General features: G+C 39.2%; 1 protein-coding gene across 1 annotated transcript in view; it reads left to right on the forward strand.

Moving 5' to 3' along the window:
• LOC150082952 (uncharacterized) overlaps positions 1–23,093 on the forward strand; it is a 294,273-nt gene that overhangs the window by 251,810 nt on the left and 19,370 nt on the right. Inside the window, exon 12 of the mRNA XM_090378332.1 lies at positions 18,217–18,366. Coding sequence (XP_090234458.1) covers positions 18,217–18,366 — 150 coding nt within the window. The remainder of the gene's footprint in view (positions 1–18,216; positions 18,367–23,093) is intronic.

The following is a 23,093-nucleotide window of genomic DNA, read 5'->3' on the forward strand; positions in this document are numbered from 1 at the left end:
TTTTTATAATCAAATTCAGGAAATTGTTTTTTATTTTTTCTGAAAACGTGTTCAAATAGCTGTTTTCCTAGATTACAGATAACAGCAGGTGATGACTTGCAAGCTGAACGTGACTCGGGACACTAAACTGCAGGTCTACCATCTCGCTTTGTTTCGGTCTCATTCTGCCTCAAGCTATCGTGCAGTCAGGTTGTATACAGAGTGTTTCTGTGATTTCTGAATTGGGACTTTATTAAATAATTTTGCAATCCTTACAATTTAAAATGGCATCAAGTGATAGAGGAGTTAAAACAAAGCGTGTGAACTTAAATGTGGCACAGAAATTAAAGCTAATTGAGAAATTAGAACAAGGTGTCTCAGTAGTACGTGTTTGTGAAATTTAAGGTGTAAGAAAACAAACTGTTTCTGATACCCGTAAATTAAAGACCAAATTGCAACATAATTTTATATTGTACAGTACTATATATTGTATTAAAGCTTTTTTTAAATTACTATTCATCTCAGCGTGTACAATTACTCTCCAGACTTGGAGAGTAATTGTACACTCTGAGATGAAGTTTTCTGAGCAGTGTAGAGAGGCTACTTGGGCAGCTCATTTGGTTCTCTAAGTGATATACAGGAATTTTGCTGGCAGGGACAAGGAGGTGATTATATCATTGTACAAGGCAGCGGTTCTCAAACTTTCTGAGCCCATGCCTCCCTTGACCTGTAAAATTTTCCCTGTGCCGCCCTTGAAGTAAAACATCCATAATTAATACATTTTTAATATTTGCCATAGAAATCTTGCATAAACTATTACATTGTCCATGACGTCCTTGGTAAATTATGATGCCTCCCCAGGGCATAGCAACTCCACAGTTTGAGAACCGCTGATAGTTAGATCGCATCTTGAGAACTGCATACGGAGGATGTGGATCTGTTGGATTGGGCACAGATTCGGATGTCTAGTATCATTGTTGGGGGCTCCAGGGTTTGCCTCATTTTCTACTGAGTCCTCAGCACTGGCAGCCAACAACAGAACACGTTCTGCTTTTGGCCCGACCCAACTAGCACATAGCAGCCAGGGTGCACCAGACACCAGGTCTATCACCCCCCCCCTGACCCTCATCCCTAGCTGCGAGGAGGCATGCCAGATTCAACTATCGATGACTCTCTACTGGGGTCCCAGGGTAGCTGGGGGGGCCCCCAAGTAGTAAGTGAAAGGAGTTGGTGATAGTGGGAGAAGCATGGGATGTTTGGGTGGGGGGGATAAGAGAATAGTAAGTTGAGAATGGGAGAAGGCCTTCCCTAGAAAACTAAGTGATGAGAGTAGTAAAAGAATACAGATTGTAGTGGTGGACAGTGAGTCAATCCCACCCTGGAAAGGGATCAGCAAGTCCACCTAGTGGTGGATCCCCAGAGAGGTTGATATCCTATCCTCTAAGGGTTAGCAAGTGGTTCTCTGGTAGAGAGCCCACTAGGCCGAGGCCTGTTTCCCACTCAGCATGGTTGAGTCAGATTGTGTAATCCCACCCCAAAATGGGGTTAGCTGTCATGGTCTGGAGTGGAGTGTCTTTCTTGTTTGGTAGTCATTGTCAGTGGGTTCCTCTTGTTGGAAATTCTGTTAGGATATGGTGGAACCTGCAGGCTGGTCATGTCCAGGCAGGATCCTAGTTCAGGTAGGATCCTAGTTCAGGCGAGCCATCAGATGCCAAAGTACCTGCCCGGCAACCCAAAGGTCGCGGGTTCGATTCCCGCCTCGGGCTTGGATCAAAGTACTGCAAAAACCTTGGGAGGTGCAATATGGCCACAGAAGCCGATGCGCCAACAACTACCAAATCAAAAAAAAAACCATCAGATGCCGTTGCCGTTTGAATACACGTTCTGCGAATTCTTTGAATGCTGTAAAGTTTTCCTTTGTTTATATAAGTAGCGGTTCCTGTTCCGGTGCATACGCCTCTGTGAGAGTTTGAGGAGGCATTTGCAAGTCTTGGTAAATCGGACAAGTGAAGATAATGTGGTGGGCTGTCTCTGCATTCCACAGGTGCAGACAGGGTTTTGAACCAGGCCAAATTAATGAAGCTTTGCATTGAAGTTTCCATGTCCAGTTAGTAGAAAAGTTGTGTGTGTGTGTAAGCTTGGTGTGAGCCATTTGTTGCACTGTTTGGGGTGCTCCTGCACTGTTGGCATGTAATTATGGGTGGTTCTTTCAAGTGGGTTGGTGGCCCAGGAATTCTGGCAGATGGAGATCAGTTCACATCTAATTCTTTTCTTCTCTTCTTGGATAGTGTTGTTCAGGTCCAATACTATGTTGTTGTTGTTGCTGCTGCATGGAAGGTTCCATCTCTTATGGTATTTTAGATAATGGTATGCTACCTCGAGATGAAGAGGTAACTTGCCGGATAGGGCCTGCAGTGCAGGAGTAGAAACTGTTCTGCAGGTCCTAGAGGTCATCAGAAGGATGGTGCAATGTGCTTGGTTTAGCTGTCGTTCTACTACGGTGTAGTTGTCTCTGTAGCCCCAGGAACCGGCCCCATAGGTGGCTATTGGGAGAAAAATGCATTCATAGTAGAGCTTTAAGGTTCACCCCTTCAGACCCCAGTTCTTCCTGGTGACCCTCAGGAGCTTACAAGCATATTTTTTGATCCCCTTGATGTAGTTGGCTTGTTCTCTGAAGGATAGCTTCTCATACAGCAGGTCTCCAAGATATTTGTAGGCAGGATCAAGCTTTATTTGTTGGTCCCGATACTTAAACTGGGGAGGCCTGTTTGGGTTTAGTAGTTCTTTGAAGAGCATCTGTCAAGTTTTAGCAGCCGAGTTGTGGTTTTCAGACCACTGTGAGAGATCTCTAGAACGCTGTTGGCTGCTTCTTCCAATTGTGGTCTCGAATTCCCATGCAGGACTATAGCCAGATCATCAGCATAAGCTATCTTTGTGATGTTTTGATAGCCAAGTGTCTAACACCACCTTCCATGCGAGGGGACCCAGGATGGATCCTTGCGGGCAGCCCCTAGTCGAAGGTCTGGTAACTTCCTTGGTGGGTGTTTTGACCACGAGGTGGTGGTCATTCACGTAGCTGGAAACTAGGCGATACATTGGTGCAGACACCTCAGCCTCTCGGAATCTCTCCAGGACACTTTGACACCAAAGGGTGTCAAAGGCCCCTTTATAATCCACAAAGAGGCTGAGGGCATATTTTCTCTCAGTGTTGCTGGCTAGCATCACAGCCCGAATGGCATCTTTGGTGCATTTTTCTTTTGTGAAGCCGTATTGTTTTTCAGAGTGGAGGCCCTTTGAATGATAGTGTGAGGAGAACCTTCTGGCTATGATCTTTTCTTTTCCAGTACTTTACCTATAATGGGTAAAAGGGCAATTGGCCTATATGAATCAGGTTGGTCGGGCAGCTTTTCGGGATTTTTGATAATTATCTTGAGAAGGGCCCTTTTCCATGGCGTTGGAAAGACTCCATTCCTGATGCAAGCACTCAGCATGTTTACTATGACCTCTAGTCTCGTTGCTCCTCATACTCATACTCACACCACCCAAAAACTCATAAATCCCTCGAATAGGTAATGCATCCCATTAGGGAAGACTGTTATTACCTATTCTCAGAAACTCTGATTACCAAGCTCCCTTTTCTGGCACCGTTTCAAACTGTTGGCCTATGGAATGGGCACAGAAAAGAACAAGTTTAGTCAGGGACATAACAAGAACAGGTATTCTTACAATAAAATACTTAATTTCTGCAAATTGCTGTATCTGAAACTAGGCACCTGTACCTAAGGCTTTAAATGGATTGAATAAATTAAAAGCAGATGACATTTTATCTCTTGCAGGTGATAGACATAAGGGGGCATAAATTTGCATTGAAAAAAGTTGGTTGTAGTATACATGTGCAAAAATTTGGTTCCAACAATTAATGACTCTGTGACTCTCAGCTACAGAACCTTTGATCATTGGAACAAACTCCCATGTCTTGTTGTTAATGTGGGTATGTTGAATAAATTTAAGGAAGAATTAGGTAAATTAATAGAGGGGAGTAGGTTTTTTTCTTGTCTGTTACTATGTGAGCTTCCTTCCTTGCATCATTTGCCACTACTAATACTAATGTTCTTCCAGTATTTTCCCAAATTTTTACGTGCATAATTGATTACACTGACAAATATATTTTTTTTTTCTCTGTACCTCTGGAACAAGCAAAAGTTGCAGATTTGAAAGGAAATTGATTCTCTGATCCCAAAAATACCAAAATTTTGTCTCTGTCATGTTTCCATTGAGAGACATGGAAATTTAGTAACTTAGTAAATGACCAGTTCCAAATATCACATAATAATACATATGATATCTTAAAAATGAGTCATTCATTATAAAGTACTTTAATCAAGCATATACTGTACTAAATGCATTATATTCCTTAGAAATGTTTGCCACTTTGTTTTTCTTCTAGTCCCTTTGCTTTCCCTCTTAAGAAACCTGAAATTATCTTCGCAGTATTGCTTTTTCTGTTGTAGATGTGTCCTGATAAAAAATATTCCCCTTGCTCATTACTTACACTCACCAATTTTGAGGGGGGGGGGTGGACACTGAGATGGGAATGAAGAAAATAAATTTTCAAAGACATTTATCAGTCTGTATCGTTTTAACATTGCAGTAAAATTTATATGAGGGATTGATAATTATCTTCTTTCCTTTTTCCAAGAAATCCGAGCACAACTTCTTTAAATGATCACCAAGCCACTGGTTCAGCTTCGTGTAGCTTTGTTTCAAATATATTATCTTTGAAGAATTTGTTTTTATTTTTGAGGCCGAGTGAAAATTCCTACTTTCAGTTTTATATGTGTTAAATTGGAGAAACAATTCCTTTTGATAACAGAATCTACTTTATGAATTATTAATATATATCATAAACCACTCTTATACCATGTGGAGTTACTAATATATTTTATTTTAGCATTAGCCTAAACTAATATACATCGGGTAATGTTTCAGGTATCTTGCTGATACCCATCATCAAACTGTGCTGTCTGGGAAACAAAGATAAAGTTACAAATTAGACTTTTCGTTGATTTGGTCACAATTTAACTAAATATCAGTTCTAAGACGAATTAACAAGATGTTCATTGCTATTTACAATTACACTGTCATTAATTCTAAGTTGAAATAACATTTGAGAGTCTAAGTTAATAGTTACGATATAAAGGAGCAATCCAATGTTACAGCAGAAATTGGTTACAGTGAGCTCTTTTTATGTTACATTACCTTTAACCTATTTTTATATAAGATGATTAAATTAAATTCTTACCTGCTGACCGAATCCTCTTTTCGGGTTCACAGACCTGAAGTGAAAGGATAAGGGCTCAGTCAGCAGAACATTTATAGCACAGAGATTCGTAAAAATTAGCCAATAGTTGATAGAGCTAGTTGCCTATACTAGATCTGGAGTGAAACAAGCACTCCATAATCTGTCTTACCTTGCCTAACATCCTTTGTGACTTGGTTACAGACTAATTTATATATACCACAGGCTTCTGTATAACCTGGTAATTTACATGTCTCCCATGCATTTTCTTCTCTGCCACAAATCTCATCAGTTTGTCTGAAATCGCTGTTTGGACTAGCACATTTTTGTGATTCAGAAGCCAATTCTGAGTTCACCATTTTTCTGGGCACTTTTTCATGGAATCCTCCTCCTTCAAATGTCTTAGGATCCTGATGTAGAATTGGTGATTTACAGTTTTGCCTGGTGGAAAAAACTCATGTAGTTCCTTCGTTGTCGAAGAAAACAATCATCGTGGTCTTGGTTTTTAATGTGACCTGCACTGCCTTTTTTTAATATAGTGATGGTGGACTTTTCCTTTGGGAGAACTGCTGCTTTGTTTCTGGGTCATAACCATAAACCCATATTTCATTCCCTGTTATGATCTTGGAAAGGAACCTTCTGCCCTTTCCAGCCTGTGCATACAGGTCTCTGCATGCATAAAAATGGTTCTGTTTCTATTTGTCTCTCAGCAAATGGGGCCCAAATTTTGCAGCAAGCCACGTCTTAAATTTTCAGTTAATGTGTCAGTACATTAACTGAAAATACATGTACCATACAACAGGTCTAGAATATAGTAGTAGTAGTAGCATGTGATACAAGAAAGCAAGTGTATGAGCTTATGCAGCATCAGCCAAAAAAAAACAAAAAAAAAAACACACCTTTCCCTCCAAATGCCTGTCCAGTTCCTTCTTAAATTTACTTAACCTATCAACTTCCACAACGACAGATGGAAGTTTGTTCCAGCAATTAATCACCCGCTGGATAAAGGCAAATTTCCGCATCTATTCTGCATCTGTCTTTTCTTAATTTGAATTTATGGCCCCTTAGGTTCGTAATCTGAACAAATGGAAGGATCCCATCAGAATTCAGCGTGCTCAACCCATTCAAGGCCTTATATACCTCAATCAGATCACCGTGCAGGTGCCTAGTCTCCAGCCACTGTAATTTGCAGAACTTAAGCCTCTCTTGGTAAGAGGATCCCTTCATTCCACTCACCAATCTTGTTGCCCTTCTCTGCACACGCTCAAGCAAATCTACATCCTTCCTAAAATGAGGCCTCCAGACCTGTACGCAGTACTCAAGGCATGGCGACCATTGTCTTATACAGAGGGACAATCACCTCCTTCTACCTGCTAGCAAAATTCCTATATATCATTGACAAAACCCCATGACCTGCCCTGGCAGCCTGTCTGCATTGCTCAGAAAACTTCATATCTGCCTGCACAATTACTCCCAGGTCTTTTTCATTTTCTACCACCTTAAGTGTAGTACCACACAGTTGGTACATTTCTCTGAGGTTACTTCTACACATATGCAGTACTTTGCATTTGTCAAGGTTAAACTTCACTTGCCACTTCTTAGCCCATCCTGCCCAAATTATCTAGATCCTGTTGCAGCAACACACTGCCATTACTGTCATTAACAACCCTGCCAACCTTTGTATCATCTGCAAACTTCGACACTAAGCCTGATGTACCTTCATAAATATCATTGATAAATATACAAAACAAAAGAGGACCCAACACCGAATCCTGTGGGACTCCACTAATAACATTAGTCCACGAAGAGCAGCACCCATTAATTACCACCCTCTGTCTTCTCCCACTCAACCATTCTTTTATCCATTGTAGCAACTTACCCTTAATACCATTCTGCTCCAATTTGTACAATAGGAGTACCATACGCAATAGTGTCAAAAGCTTTTCTGAAATCCAAATATATGATATCAAAATAATTTTTTTGCATCTAGTTCCTTTGTAACCACATCATAATATCCTATCAAATTTGTCAGACAAGACTTTCCCTTAACAAACCCATGCTGTGTCTGAATTATTGCTGCAGTCTTGTCTAGATGATCCTGCAATGCATCTTTAACCAGTGACTCCATTATTTTACCTGGAACAGAAGTTAAACTAACTGGTCTGTAATTATTCATGTCACCCTTCGATCCCCCTTTGTGAATTGGGGATACATTTGCACATCTCCAGTCCATGGGGACCTCCCTTGAGTCCAAGGATGCTCTCATAATTATGGCTAAGGGTTTGCTTAGTTGCTTTGCCGCCACCTTTAATATAACTGGATAGATCCCATTCACCCCAGGTGCCTTTCTTATGTTTAAATTCAACAATATCTCTTCCACTTTGCTCTCAGTTATTACAAAATCAATTAGCATCCTGCTGCCATTTTCAAACTTTAATAACTCCTCATGTGTGAATGTAGATGCAAAATACTTATTCAGTTTGTTTGCTATCTGAGCAGGATCATCAACAGTCGAACCATCGATATCAAGTGGACCAATCAGATTCATCCCCTTCCTTTTAGAGTTTATATAAGTAAAGAAATCCTTGCTGTTTTTCTTAGCATCTTTTGCCAAGGATTTCTCGTAATCTGCCTTCGCCTGCCTAACCTCCTTTGTGACCTGATTAAAGACTAGCTTATATCTGTCATAGGCTTCTGAGTCTCTTGATAATTTATATGCATCCCATGCATTTTCTTCTCTGTCACGAGTCTCATTAGTTCATTTGATAACCATTTAGGTATGAAACTTTTAGTAGCATCCACAATTAATTCCTTGAATAAATATTAGCTTTAGCATTAGTAGAGGCATATGAGGCAAGAAACCAAGCTTATGCAGCATCAGCCAAAAAAAAAAAAAAAAAAACCCTTCCACTTCACCCCTCCGTTCGTTCGAAATACCTGTCCAGCTGAGCCTTAAATTTATTTAGGCTATCAACTTCCACAACAAGGGATGGAAGTCTGTTCCAACAACCAACTACCTGCTGGCTAAAGGCAAATTTCCACACATATCTATCCTACATCTGTCTTTCCTCAATTTGAATTTATGCCCTCTCCGATGATTATTCTGAGCAAGAGGCAGCATTGAGCATTCTCAAACCATTCATGGCTTTGTACACCTCTATCAGATCACCTCACCGGTGCCTAGTCTCCAGACACTGTAATTTGCAAAACTTAAGCCTTTCTTCGTAAGAGCATACCTTTGTTCCATTCACTAATCTTGTTGCCCTTCTCTGTACTCATTCCAACAGCTCTACATCCTTCTTGAAATGAGGCCTCCAGACCTGTATACTGTGCCTGACCATTGCCTTATATAAGGGAATAATCACCTCCCTATCCCTGCTAGAAAAATTCCTGTATATCATTGATAAGACACCATGAGCTACTCTTGCAGCCCGTCTGCACTGCTCAGAGAACTTCATATCTGCCTGCACAATTACCCCCAGGTCCTTTTCATTCTCCACCACTGTCAGTGTAGTACCACAGAGTTGATACGTTGCTCTGGGGTTGCTGTTTCCCATATGTAGTACTTTACATTTGTCAATGTTAAACTTCATTTGCCACCTCTCAGCCCATCTGCTCAACCTTTCCAGATCCTGTTGCAGCAGCGTAACGTCAGTAGCGTCCTTAACAACCATGCCAACCTTTGTATCGTCTGCAAACTTGAACATTAAGCCTGATATACCATCATCAATATTATCTATAAATACAGAAAACAACAATGGACCCAACACTGAACCCTGAGGGACTCCACTAATAACATTAGTCCATGATGAGCAGTGTCCATTAATTACAACTCTCTGTCTTCTGCCACTCAACCGTCTCTTTATCCATAGGAACAATTTGCCACCAGTGCCACAATGCTCCAATTTGGGCAGCAGTTTTCCATGTGCAACAGTATCAGAAGCCTTTCTAAGATTCAAATATATAATATCAAAGTTATTCCCTGCATCCAATTCTTTTGTGACTACATCATAGTATCCAATCAAATTGGTCAGGCAAGACCTTCCCTTAACAAAACCATGCTGTGTCTGAGCTATAACTGAATCCTTGTCAAGATGATCCTGCAGTGCTTCTTTAACCAGTGCTTCCATTAATTTTCTTGGAACAGAAGTTAAACTCACAGGTCTATAATTACTTGTGTCAGCCTTTGATCCTCCTTTGTGAATTGGGTTACATTTGCACATCTCCAGTCTGTGGGTACTAGGGCTTGCATAAAACCGAGAAATTTCAAAACCAAGTTTAACCGAAGTTTACTCTTAAAACTGGTTTTAAAACCGATTTTCTCAGACTTAGGGAAAATAATTAAAAGCTTATAACACAGGTATTTATTTTATCTTGGGTAGATTGTATAAATCGTAATCAAATCTTTTAAACAAAATCTATCTATCACCTCTTATAGTAAAAAAAAATAAAAAAATTTAAAATGCTCCAAAAAATTTAACCAGCTTGAGATTATACAAAATTACAAATTGTATTCATATTCAAATCCTTTCAATAAAAACTATCTTCTCGTATAGTAAACAAAAAAAAGAAAATAAAATAAAATAATAAGCCCTATAATAATAATAATAAATAAATAAAAGTAATGTGAAAAAAAGACAGCTTGGGGAAATTACTTTACTATTTATTACTCAGCTTTTTTCTGAAAATGATCCTTTAAAAAACACAGTATATTAAGCATTTTTCCCGATAGACTTGACCTTATTTTTGTGTTAAAGAGACCAGTGATCGAAAACACTCTCTCAGATTGGACACTTGTTGGTTTAATGGTCAGCAGTGCTCTATAAACTTTCTCCAGCTTTTCACTTCTACTGCTAGTTGCCTCCAAAATTTTAAATTCTTTGCTGATTTCCAATTCACTCGGATATTTTGAAGGCTCTTCAGTTAATCTCTTTATTACACTATCATACTCTCGCATGAGTGTATCTCCAACATCGGAACTAGACGAGTCTTTTTTTTTCTTCTAAAAGAACAGTTTGTTTATTTTCAGTTTCTTCATTCAACGCTAAGACTCTTTCGGAATGTTTTGCAAATAATCTCTTCAGCATGCTTTTTCAAAACTTGCTTACTTGGAAAATCAAAAGTTTTTGAACCTGAATCTTCTTTCCTAAACTTTTTGGGGTTGTGTAGATAGCTCAGCAAAGCCACAGTCGGGCAATTTCATCTTGCATTATAACACTGCAAAAAGGCTTTGGTGAAACTTTTTAAAGCAAATGGGTTTTCTGCTGTATCAAGGTTAGCAAGCAGAAATTCTATTGAAGACTCTGCTTTAAGTAAGTCTGTATCTTCTGAGGTTATAGCCTTCAGAATCATTTCAACTGTTTGCAAAATTTCACATAGCAATAATAATTGCTATGTGAAATTTTGTGTTTTCCAGTCATGGTCAGACACAGCTTCAGTTGACAGTACTGCACATAGAGCATTTGGAATGCAATTTTTCAATTTCAAAAATCTCTCAATCATATAGAATGTGCTATCCCATCTAGTCTTGCAATCTAATATAAATTTATATTCTTTCCCATTAAATTTTGCTTTAACAAAATTTTGTAATATGTCATTTTTGGTAGGCGATTTTCGAAAAAGCTTGCAAATTTTTCTGACTTTGTTAATAGTTTGTGCAATATTGGCTACTGGATCGACGAAACAAATGAGCTCATTGGTAAAATCAGTTTGATAAAGCATGCCTTGCTGTCTTTCTTCACTCATCACTCAATCATCACTACTTCCTTCATTATTTTCATTTTCTTCATTGTCTTTGGGAGACTCAGAGACTGTGGCACCATAATTGATTGCTTTTTCATAAAGTACATCTATAACTGACAGATGTGTACAATGGGCTATACATTGTTGATGATTAGGCGTAATTTTCTTGCCAAACTTAATCATCATTGCTACTCCATCGGTGGTGCAGGCAAAAATATCCTCATCCAAGTTCAAACCAAATTCCTTCAAGTGTCCATTCACAATTTGCTCAGTTCTTCTGCTATCAAGTGAACCATTAATCTCAATAAGGCCTAACGACCAATGATTGTCTTTTGAATGCACATTTATATTCATATACCTTTTATTTTGTATAGACGTATATTCGTCTAGAGTCAATGAATACCATGCACCCAAAACCAATAAATTTTTGAAATGCTGAATGAGTTCTTTCTTAGTTTTATAATAATTCAGAACCATATTTTTAATTCCATTCACTGAGGCTGGTGGTAATTTATCGTATTTATTTCTCTGAAGGTGAAGGCTTGATTGTATAAACTCACTCTTGGCAATTGAATTAAAAGAAAATCCATCTAAAGCAGCTAATTTTGAAATCTCTTCTTCCCTAGATTTCTTAACGATAAAGTTTTCTAATGCATTTTTACGGGAGGTTCACTGTTATCTTGTTTAATGTCAATCTGATGCATTTTCTTTAAATGCAACATCAAAGATGATGTAGATCCTCCAGATGATTTCATTATCTTCTGAAATTTCGAACATTGTGCTTCATCTTTGCTTTTTTGAGCAAAATAATTCCATACATTTGATTTCATCTTAGACATATTAAGAGTAATAAATATTAATTAGTAGGAATTTATATCACCGACAATTTTAAATAAAAATATTGAAGATAACAAAGACACAATACTGTGAGTCACTCCCGCAAGCACTGAATGAAGAGTTGAAGAGTCTAAATGAGGCAAGTTTCAAAATTTTCACGAAAGAAATTTTTTATTTATTTACTTGCAATTTTTTTTCCCACAATTAAATCTATTGTATTTTCAAAATTACATAAAAGCTAAATTTGGTGAAGCTGCTTTTTGGAGAACATTTGATCGCAAATTTAAATTAAATTAAATTTTCTGTTTATACTCCGGCACGACAACCAAGTCAGTAGAGTTTACAATAAATCGTCAATACAAATATTTATCGTATTTAGTAGTCACGGGCTTGAACCCCTGTCCACTCAAGGAACGCGTGCTTTGCACTCTCGCTCCTGACCACTGGGCTACGTCAGAAGCAAAAAACTTTCTACGATTGTAATTTGATGCAATATTCAGCAAATCTGTTTCTAGTGGGTAACCATCAATAAGGCGCGTTCCATAACTTGCCTGGCGAACAAGATAGATGGAATGGAGAAATGTTGAGCATTTTCTTTTACGCTATCGCTCCGACTCACTCAGTCGTAAATGAGTACACCTGCATCGTGCCATGATACAGGTGGGAAGATAAAAGGCACCCCTCCTAGATTTGGGCCACTTGCCCATGAGATTCGTACCTAAATATAAAATAAAATAAAAAAACATGTTTAAAACGTAAAGCAGTTGAACGATCCAGACAAACGAACAAACAAACGAAAATGTGCCTAACAAAAAACTATATTCGAGGGCTCACTAAAAAAATATTAGAATCCGGTTTTAGAAGCTCGGTTTCGGTTTTAACAACTCAATATGAAAACCGGATTTAACCGGTGTATAAAACCGGTTTGCAAGCCCTAGTGGGTACCTCCCCTGAGTCCAAAGAAGCTCATAATTATGGCTAACAGTTTGCTTACTTCCTTTGCTGCCTTCTTTAATATAACTGGATAGATCCCATCCACCCCAGGTGCCTTTCTTGTATTTATCTTCAACAATTTCTCCTCCACTTTACTCTCAGTTATTACAAGATTCTCTAGCTCACTGCCAGTGTTTACTTCATCTATGGCATTCCTCTTCCTGAATAACTCCTCATGTGTGAATGTAGATGCAAAATATTGATTTAGTTTGTTAGCTACCTGAGCAGGATCATGAACAGTTGAACCATCGATATCAAGTGGACCAATCTGATTCATCCCCTTCCTTCTAGAGTTTACATAAGTAAAGAACTCTTTGCTGTTTTCCTTTGCATCCCTTGCCAAAGATTTCTCGTAATCTGCCTTTGCCTGCCTAACCTCCTTTGTAACTTGGTTACAGATCAACTTATATATATCATAGGCTTCTGTGTCACATATTAATTTATATGTATCCCATGCATTTTTCTTCTCTGCCATTTGTCTCATTAGTTCATCCGACATCCATTTAGGCCTCAACCTTGAACAATATTTCTTAGTTGGTATGTAAAGCCTAGTAGCTTCCAAGATAAGTTCTTTGAATGCTTCCCATTTTGAGTTTGCTGTTGGTAACATCAACAGTTGGTCCCACTGTATAGAATTTAAATACTGTCTCAGACCATCGTAATCGCCTTTACGAAAGCAATAACCCTTCCCTTTACCCCTGATGGTAGTTACCTTCTTGAGTAAATCCCACTTCAGCACACTGTGATCACTGCCACCTAGTGGTTCCTGTATCTGCAGATTCTTAATGCATGAAGAATCACTATTGATAATCAAATCAAGAGTATTGCTCCCTCTAGTTGCCTCCCGAACATGCTGATGTAGAAAACAATCATCCAATAAATCCACAAAAGCCTTACTAGCGTTTGAGTGACCAGCCACCAAATTCCAGTCAATATCTGGGAAATTAAAATCCCCCATTATAAGACTCGCTGATTTACTGGCCCACTCTATTTCCCCGTGCAGTTTCTTATTATATTCATCAGAGTCATTAGGCCTGTAGCACACTCCTACTCTCAATTTTGATCTCCCAATGCTTATGTCACACCAAACTGACTCGACACTGCACTGTCCAGCAATGTCGATTGGCTTCACTTCCTTGGATTTTATGTGTTTCTTAAATAATAGCATAACCCCTCCTCCCTTCCTATCCTGTCTATCCTTTCTGTAGATGTTGTACTCCCCAAATTCCAGTTCTGCATTACTTATATCTGTGTGACACCACGTCTCTGATATCCCAACAATATCTGCCTTTGATGCTTTGAGTAATACCTCAAATTCATCAATTTTATTTACCAAACTCCTAGCATTGGTGTACACGCAAGTATACATGCACGTGTTCTTTTTCTTAGCTACTCTAACACAACCCATGTGTTTACTTGTACCCCAATGACTCCCAGCAGTCTCTGAAATATCCTGCATCTTATTTTCCAAGCTGCTGCTCATTCCAATAGAAGCAGTGCAAGAATCACTTTCACCTCTGCCAGTGGCTACTGTTAATCTATTAGTCCTTGTATACCCTCAATCTAGCAGTTTTCCGACCCACCTAACACTGCCTCGATAGCATCAGCAAACATTCTTGCACTCTTTCTATTTAAGTGTATCCCATCCCTGTAGAAGCAGTCTCTCCTGTTAACAAGTACAGACCAGGTTGAAAAAAAATTCTACTCCTTGAGCCTTGCACAATCTTTCCAGTGCCGAATTGATAGACTGGGCTCTCATCATATACTCCCTCCTATCTTGTCTGGGCAGAATTGCAGACACTTTCAAATTCAACCCTAATTCACGGCTTTTTTTCAACAGTGACTTGTACTTGTTGAGTATTTCTGCCGGTCTCCTACTCTTAATATCATTAGTGCCAACGTGTACAACTATATCACCTTTTGTGCCCTTAAAAGATGATATTCGCTCTACAACGTCATCAACCTTTGCCCCTGGCAGACATACCCTGGTCCTGTTCCACCTATCCTTTTTACAAAGCATGTTTCCCGTTTCCCTGACAATAGAGTCACCAACAACTACTAGTTTCTTTGGGACCAGCGCATTCTGCCTTGGGGGGTTGCCGCTGTGTTGCGTGATGCCTAAGTGCAAGCTCTGCGTTGGTGTGGGCAGCTGAGAGCTTGATGGGCCCCTCACTTTTAATCCTTCGAGGGCATCCACCCTGTCCTTCAAGCTCTCATATAGGCCCATAACAATGCTGAGTTGTCGCCTGATTTCCTTACACTCCTTGCATCACGCACATACAAAGACATCCCCCATGGCAATATCATGTCCCGTAACCGATTGCTCCACAAACATTAAGCAAGCAGTGCATTTTAGAAGGCTGTGATTCAGAGGGCAACTGCCCCTCTCAGTTTTCCCCTGAGCCACAGCACTCCCATTAGCTTGAGGCTTTTGCTTTGCTGCTCTAGTCTGAGTCATGATTTCGATTTAATTTCAATTTCAGTACAAAATTAAAACCCTAAACTTGTATCCCAACACAGTTATAACGCTATATTTATGTTTCAGTATCGACTGTTATAAATATCATTTATATTTATAAAATTTATATAAAATATATTTATTTATATAAAATTAAAAACTTGGTGCATTTTTTTTTTTAACATATTCATCAGTCTCACTTGACAAAGAATGACTTGCTCTCAAAATCTTAACTGAAGTTTGGCCACCTCGGAAATGTGAATACCATTGAAATACCATTGAAAGACTGCGAAGTGCTTCCATTGTTGTTCTGCAAGCATTGTTATGTTAGACTTGAAACGCTTGCCTTTCAAAGCTTTCTTCAGATGTGGAAACAAGAAGAAATCACACAGGGCTAAGTTTGGTGAATAGGGGGGGGGGGGTGGCAGAACCTTGGCATGTACGGCAGTGATCACACTGCCTGCACAATATTAGCCACATGGGGCCTGGCATTGTCTTGATGGAGAAACTTCTTCACGCCAGAAAGTTCAGTCACACTGGAATGTGGCTGTCCTGCCAAGACTTATTATCATATGCTTCATTCATCTCTTTAACTGTTTCTGATGCATTTAAGTCCTTTCTGATACAATAACAAATTGCATATTGCTTCAATCTGTATATCCAACATGATACTTGCTTCAAAAACGATGTCATGGACATGCGGCTAAAAAAAACATTTTGCGCAATGCTAGCTCGACAAGTACTGGCATGCGCACCCAGAGTCTGCTCAGTAGTGATCAGTGGGAGTGCCTCTAGTGGTAGTTATGGAAAGTTCACGTAGTAAACATAAAATCTTGCACCAGTCCATAAATTAAATGATCACTCCTTATATTACCTTTGTAAAACCTCCCTGTAGACTAGTGAGTGATCCAATTACCTTAAGATTGCCACAGACATACCAAGCATAGTCATAGCTTGGATCGGGATCACGTACATACCTTATATATTTATTTCAAACCAACAACACGAAGTATAGAAACTGATAGAAATGCATTTCTATCGTGCAGAAAAACTTTTAAACTTAATATTGAGGTATCAATAGATATGTGCCATTCATTCTGGGCATTGTGTCAGTGCCCAGGTCATGGAAAAGACTACTGATATCTTTACAGAAATGTGGTACCTTCCATTATGAGATATTTTGAAAACGCTTTGTGACATTTTTAGTATACTGTAATTTTTCTTCATGTTTCAAGTAACTTCAGCTGTTGTAACCTATAACCAAGGAGTTATGCTTGCTCTTTAGATAAGTTTAAATCACCAACTAAGTCATTCAATTCTTTTTGCTTAATTAAGTGTAGCACATTACCATTTTCTTTTTGGTAGTCCAAATCTATTTGAAGTGGAAAGTCCAGCAAAGTCTGCAAAACAACAATTCTCACTGTATTCATCACTGCTTCCTTTATCCTGTGATTTTAGGGATCTGTTATTGGCAGGTCTTCATTATGTGGAACAACCCTTATTGCAGATGATATGTTAGGATATTTGATGCTGTACTTGCTCTTTCTAGACATCCTTGATATTTTTGTCATGTAGAAATAGCAATCATTGATGTGGTTGCATGGTTCCTGCCACATCATTGGTGGAAGGTAATAGAGCACATCTTTTGTCCTGACCACCAATATTGGAACCTAAGTACAAAGAATATGCATTTTTTGTAGATTTTCTGTAGATCTTAATATTGTGGATTTTCTTCCTCTGCATTTTTGTAAACTGCCCACACACATAGGAGAAATTGTCCAGGTGATTCGGACACTTCCTTTGCTTTTACTTAAACATTTTAACAGTATAGTACAGTACTAAGCAAAACACAGAAGACAAACAATATGCAGTTGATACACAGATAAATTATGCACATACTCACTATTATTGTCTTTTTGTTACTGAAGGAGAGAGGTTGGAGGCAGACAGATGAGCTTGCACTTGTTAACCCTCCTCGACATTACTACTGTCTATGAACGTATGCAAACATTATTTGCCGGCAGTACAACAGATCACTGTCATATCTAATTCCCTAAATTGCCACCTCCCTAGCCAGGTGGGCTGGAGTAGCAGTGCATAACCCATACTTCTTGATTAGACCAGGGTTCGAGCCCGTGACCACCAAATACGGAGGATGCGGAAAGGTCAGGGAATGACCACCGCATATCCCCGGAGCAATATGGCCTTAGTTGCGTAGGTAATGCTTCTAAAAACCAAATAACAAACAACAGCAACAAACTTCCCTAAATTGTTGTAAGATATATTTTTATGGGTAAACACAACAACCTGTATTGTGACATGATGTAATATTTTAAGAATTGTATTTCAAATGTACACAAATATTGACTGCAAACAGCTGATATTTTAATGGAAAAGAATATTGTAAAAAATTCTTTACAGCTATTCTGCTTAAAAAAATGTGCCATGTTTTATTATCAAGAATTTTGGTTTTAGATTGATTTTCACTTGTTTCATGGCTCCAGAAACTTTTTTTTTTTTTGATAACATGACTACTGATCCCAAAGATATTTGCTCATGTTATCAAATATAGTGTCAAAATAAAGAATATATTTTTAAATGCACTATTTTAAATTTTTTCTTGCCTCCCCCCCCCCCCCCCCAAAAAAAAAAAAAATTGATCATCAATCTACAATGTATTCAATATGTGACTAATACTACAATTCAATACTAATACTACAATGTATTCAATATGTGACTTTTCTTTTTTTTTTTCTGTACACTTTCTAGAGATTTAATATTCTGAATATTGCAATAACAAATGAATAATTAAAATTGAATGAAAATGTATAAATGTAGTATTCTTTTTAAAAAAAATTATATATAATTTCTTTTTCTTATTAAAATTTTTTTTTCTCATTGATGTTAGGTGTCGTTGTTGAATGGTTGTGAAATTTTAATTGCAACGCCTCCATGTTTATGTAGATTCCTACAGACAAGTTATGTCACAAGCCTAAAGCGTTGCTGCCATGTCATATTAGATGATGGGGATATTCTTACTGAAAATTTCACACAGGAGGTATGTAGTTTTATTATGCACAGAATAAATATTTGGTGATATGCTGAATATTTACAGTTGACATCTGTGATAAATTATTGAATTAAATATATGAATATACAGGGTGTCTCAAAAATATTGGTACAAACGTTTAGGGGAGGTAGGTAACATCTAAAGGAATGTGAATCCATAACCGGAAACATCACCTTAAGTCAGTACACGGCGCTGTTCATCAGTTCGCGAGAGGGAAAAATTTCTGATTTACTCATTCAAGCAGTAGTTGGTGCACGAAGAGCATGCATCGATATACAAACTGTGAGCTGGGAGACATGCACCTAGTGTATGGATTAGCAGAGGGCCCACACGGTGGTTGCCACCTTGTGGCACAACATCGCTTCGCAATAAATGTGTGGGCAGGTATGGTCGGTGACTGCTTAGTCGGCCCATACCTGTTACCATCCCGTTTGAACTCCACTAAATATCGGATCTTTCTTGAACAAGTTCTACCAGGTTTACTTGACGATGTTCCATCAAATGTGAGATGCAGCATTTGGTTTCAACATGACGGGATGCCTGCCCATTATGGAATGTGTGTTCGTGACCATTTGAACAGGCGTTTTGGGCGTCGATGGATTGGCCGTGGTGGACCCGTTGCCTGGCCCCCACGCTCACCTGATTTATCGAGCCTTGATTTCTTTCTGTGGGGGCCCTCAAATCTATCGTGTATGAATTGCCTGTGGAGAAGGAAATGGATCTCGTGGCGAGACTCATCTGCGTTGCTGCTACTGTCAAAGAAACTTCAGGTGTGTTCGACTGTGTCCGCCAATCCATGCTGCTTCGGTGTCATGCATGCATCGCGTCTCATGGTGGAACCTTCGAGCATCTGTTGTAACATAATGAAATGCATCCATCTCGTACTCCATTGTTAATATTATGTCAAATAAATGTTTGCCACTAATTACTGTCTTGTGTCATTTCTGCTTCTTGTGCCTCTGCTACTACTTTCCCGTGACGTAGTAGTAGTGGCATGTGATGCAAGATAGCAAGTGTATGAGCTTATGCAGCATCAGCCAAAAAAAAAAAAAAAAAAATCACACCATTCCCTCCAAATGCCTGTCCAGTTCCTCCTTAAATTTATTTAACCTGTCAACTTCCACAACGACAGATGGAAATTTGTTCCAGCAATTAACCACCCGCTGGCTAAAGGCAAATTTCCGCACATCAATTCTACATCTGTCTTTTCTTAATTTGAATTTATGCCCCTTAGGTTCATAATCTGAACAAGTGGAAGGATCCCATCAGAATTCAGCGTGCTCAACCCATTCAAGGCCTTATACTCCTCAATCAGATCACCATGCAGGTGCCTAGTCTCCAGCCACTGTAATTTGCAGAACTTAAGCCTCTCTTGGTAAGAAGATCCCTTCATTCCCCTCACCAATCTTGTTGCCCTTCTCTGTACACGCTCAAGTAAATCTACATCCTTCCTAAAATGAGTCTTCCAGACCTGTACGCAGTACTCAAGGCATGGCCTGACCATTGCCTTATACAGAGGGACAATCACCTCCTTCTCCCTGCTAGCAAAATTCCTATATATCATTGACAAAACCCCATGACCTGCCCTGGCAACCTGTCGGCATTGCTCAGAAAACTTCATATCTGACTGCACAATTACTCCCAGGTCTTTTTCATTTTCTACCTTAAGTGTAGTACCACACAGTTGGTACGATTCTCTGGGGTTATTTCTACCCATATGCAGTACTTTGCATTTGTCAAGGTTAAACTTCAGTTGCCACTTCTTAGCCCATCCGCCCAAATTATCTAGATCCTGTTGCAGTAGCACACTGCCATTACTGTCATTAACAACCCTGCCAACCTTTGTATCATCTGCAAACTTCGACATTAAGCCTGATATACCTTCATCAATATCATTGATGAAGGTATATCATCTAACACCGACCTAACACCGAATCCTGTGGGACTCCACTAATAACATTAGTCCACGAAGAGCAGCACCCATTAATTACCACCCTCTGTCTTCTCCCACTTAACAATCCTTTTATCCATTGTAGCAACTTACCCTTAATACCATTCTGCTCCAATTTGTACAACAGTCTTCCATGCGCAGCAGTGTCAAAAGCTTTCCTGAAATCCAAATATATGATATCAAAATTATTTTTTGCATCCAGTTCCTTTGTAACCACATCATAATATCCTATCAAATTTGTCAGACAAGACTTTCCCTTAACAAACCCATGCTGTGTCTGAATTATTGCTGCAGTCTTGTCTAGATGATCCTGCAATGCATCTTTAACCAGTGACTCCATTATTTTACCCAGAACAGAAGTTAAACTAACTGGTCTGTAATTACTCGTGTCACCCTTGGATCCCCCCTTGTGAATTGGCAATACACTTGCACATCTCCAGTCCATGGGGACCTCCCCTGAATCCAAGGATGCGCTCATAATTATGGCCAAGGATTTGCTTAGTTGCTTTGCCGCCTCCTTTAATATAACTGGATAGATCCCATCTACCCCAGGTGCTTTTCTTATGTTTAACTTCAATTTCTCCTCCACTTTGCTTTCAGTTATTACAAAATCATTAAGTATCCTGCTACAATTTGATAATCTTCTTCCATTTTCACACCTTAATAATTCCTCATGTGTGAATGTAGATGCAAAATACTCATTCAGTTTGTTTGCTATCTGAGCAGGATCATCAACAGTCGAACCATCGATGTCAAGTGGACCAATCAGATTCATCTCCTTCCTTTTAGAGTTTATATAAGTAAAGAAATCCTTGCTGTTTTTCTTAGCATCTTTTGCCAAGGATTTCTCGTAATCTGCCTTCGCCTGCCTAACCTCCTTTGTGACCTGATTACAGACTAGCTTATATCTGCCATAGGCTTCTGAGTCGCTTGATAATTTATATGCATCCCATGCATTTTTCTTCTCTGTTACGAGTCTCATTAGTTCATTTGATAACCATTTAGGCCTAAACCTTGAACAATATTTCTTAATAGGTATGAAACTTTTAGTAGCATCCACGATTAATTCCTTGAATGCTTCCCACTTAGAATTTACTGTTGGTAACATCGTCAGTTGATCCCACTGTACAGAATTTAAAAACTGTCGGAGACCACTGTACTCACCTTTACGGAAGCAAAAACCCTTTCCTTTACCCCTGATGGTAATTAAATGTTTAAGTAAATTCCACATCAGTACACTGTGATCACTGCCACCTAATGGTTCCTTTATCTGCAAATTCTTAATACACGAATGATCACTGCTGATAACCAGATCAAGAGTATTACTTTCTCTGGTTGCCTCTCGAACATGCTGCTGCAGAACACAATCATCCAATAAATCCACAAAAGTCTGACTCGTGTGTGAGTGACCAACCCACAAGTTCCAGTCAATATCTGGGAAGTTAAAATCGCCCATTATAAGACATTCCGATTTACTAGCCCACTCTATTTCTCTGTACAATTGTTCATTGTACTCATTCAAGCCATTAGGCCTGTAACACACTCCTACTCTTATTTTTGCTTTCGCAGTGCTTATGTCACACTAAACTGACTCAACAGTGCACTGTTCATCTATATCAACTGGATGCACTTCTTTTGATTTTATGTTTTTCTTATCTAACAGCATAACACCTCCTCCCTTTCTATCGTGTCTATCCTTTCTGTACATGTGGTACTCCCCAAATTCCAGATTAGCATTCCTTATATCTGTGTGGCACCACATCTCTGCTATCCCAACAATATCCGCCTTTGATGTCTTGACCAACAGTTCAAATTCATCAAATTTATTTACTATACTTCTAGCATTGGTATACATGCTCCTACTCTTATTCCTTGTTACTCTAACACATCCCATATACACACCTATTTCAGGATGATTGCCATCTGTCCCTGAAACCCCCAACACCCCACGCTCCAGGTTGCTACTTATTCTAATAGAAGTTGTGCAAGAATCACCTTCACCTCTGCCTATGGCTACTGTTAAACTATTAGTCCTTGTATCCCCCCCCAAGATATCAGTTTTCCGACCCACCTAACACTGCCTTGATGGCATCAGCAAATATTCTTGCACCCTTTCTATTTAAGTGTATCCCATCCCTATAGAAGCAGTCTCTGCTTTTAACAAGTACAGTCCAGACTGAAAAAAATTCTACCCCTTGAGCCTTGCACATTCTTTCCAGGGCCGAATTGATCGACAAGGCTCTCATCATATACTCCCTTCTATCGTGTCTGGGCACAGTTGCAGACACTTTAAAATTCAACCCTAATTTTCGGCTTTTGTTCAACAGTGACCTGTACTTGTTAAGTAATTCTGCAGGTCTCCTACTCTTAATATCATTAGTGCCAACGTATACAACTATATCACCTTTTGTGCCCTTAAAAGATGATATTCGCTCTACAACGTCATCAACCTTTGCCCCTGGCAGACATACCCTGGTCCTGTTCCACCTATCCTTTTTACAAAGCATGTTTCCTGTTTCCCTGACAATAGAGCCACCAACAACTACTAGTTCCTGTGGGACCAGCGCATTCTGCTTTGAGGGTTGCTGCTGTGTTGCGTGATGACCAAGTGCAAGCTCGGGCATTGATGTGGCCAGCTGAGAGCCTGATGGGCCCCTCAATTTAGATCTTTCGAGGGCATCCACCCTGTCCTTCAAACTCTCATATAGGCCTATAACAACGCTGAGTTGTTGCCTGATTTCCTTACACTCCTTACATCGCGCAC

This window comes from Mastigoproctus giganteus, chromosome 7 (genome assembly GCF_048544385.1).
Source record: "Mastigoproctus giganteus isolate SK-2022 chromosome 7, ASM4854438v1, whole genome shotgun sequence".
In the NCBI taxonomy this organism is placed as follows: Eukaryota; Metazoa; Arthropoda; class Arachnida; order Uropygi; family Thelyphonidae; genus Mastigoproctus; species Mastigoproctus giganteus.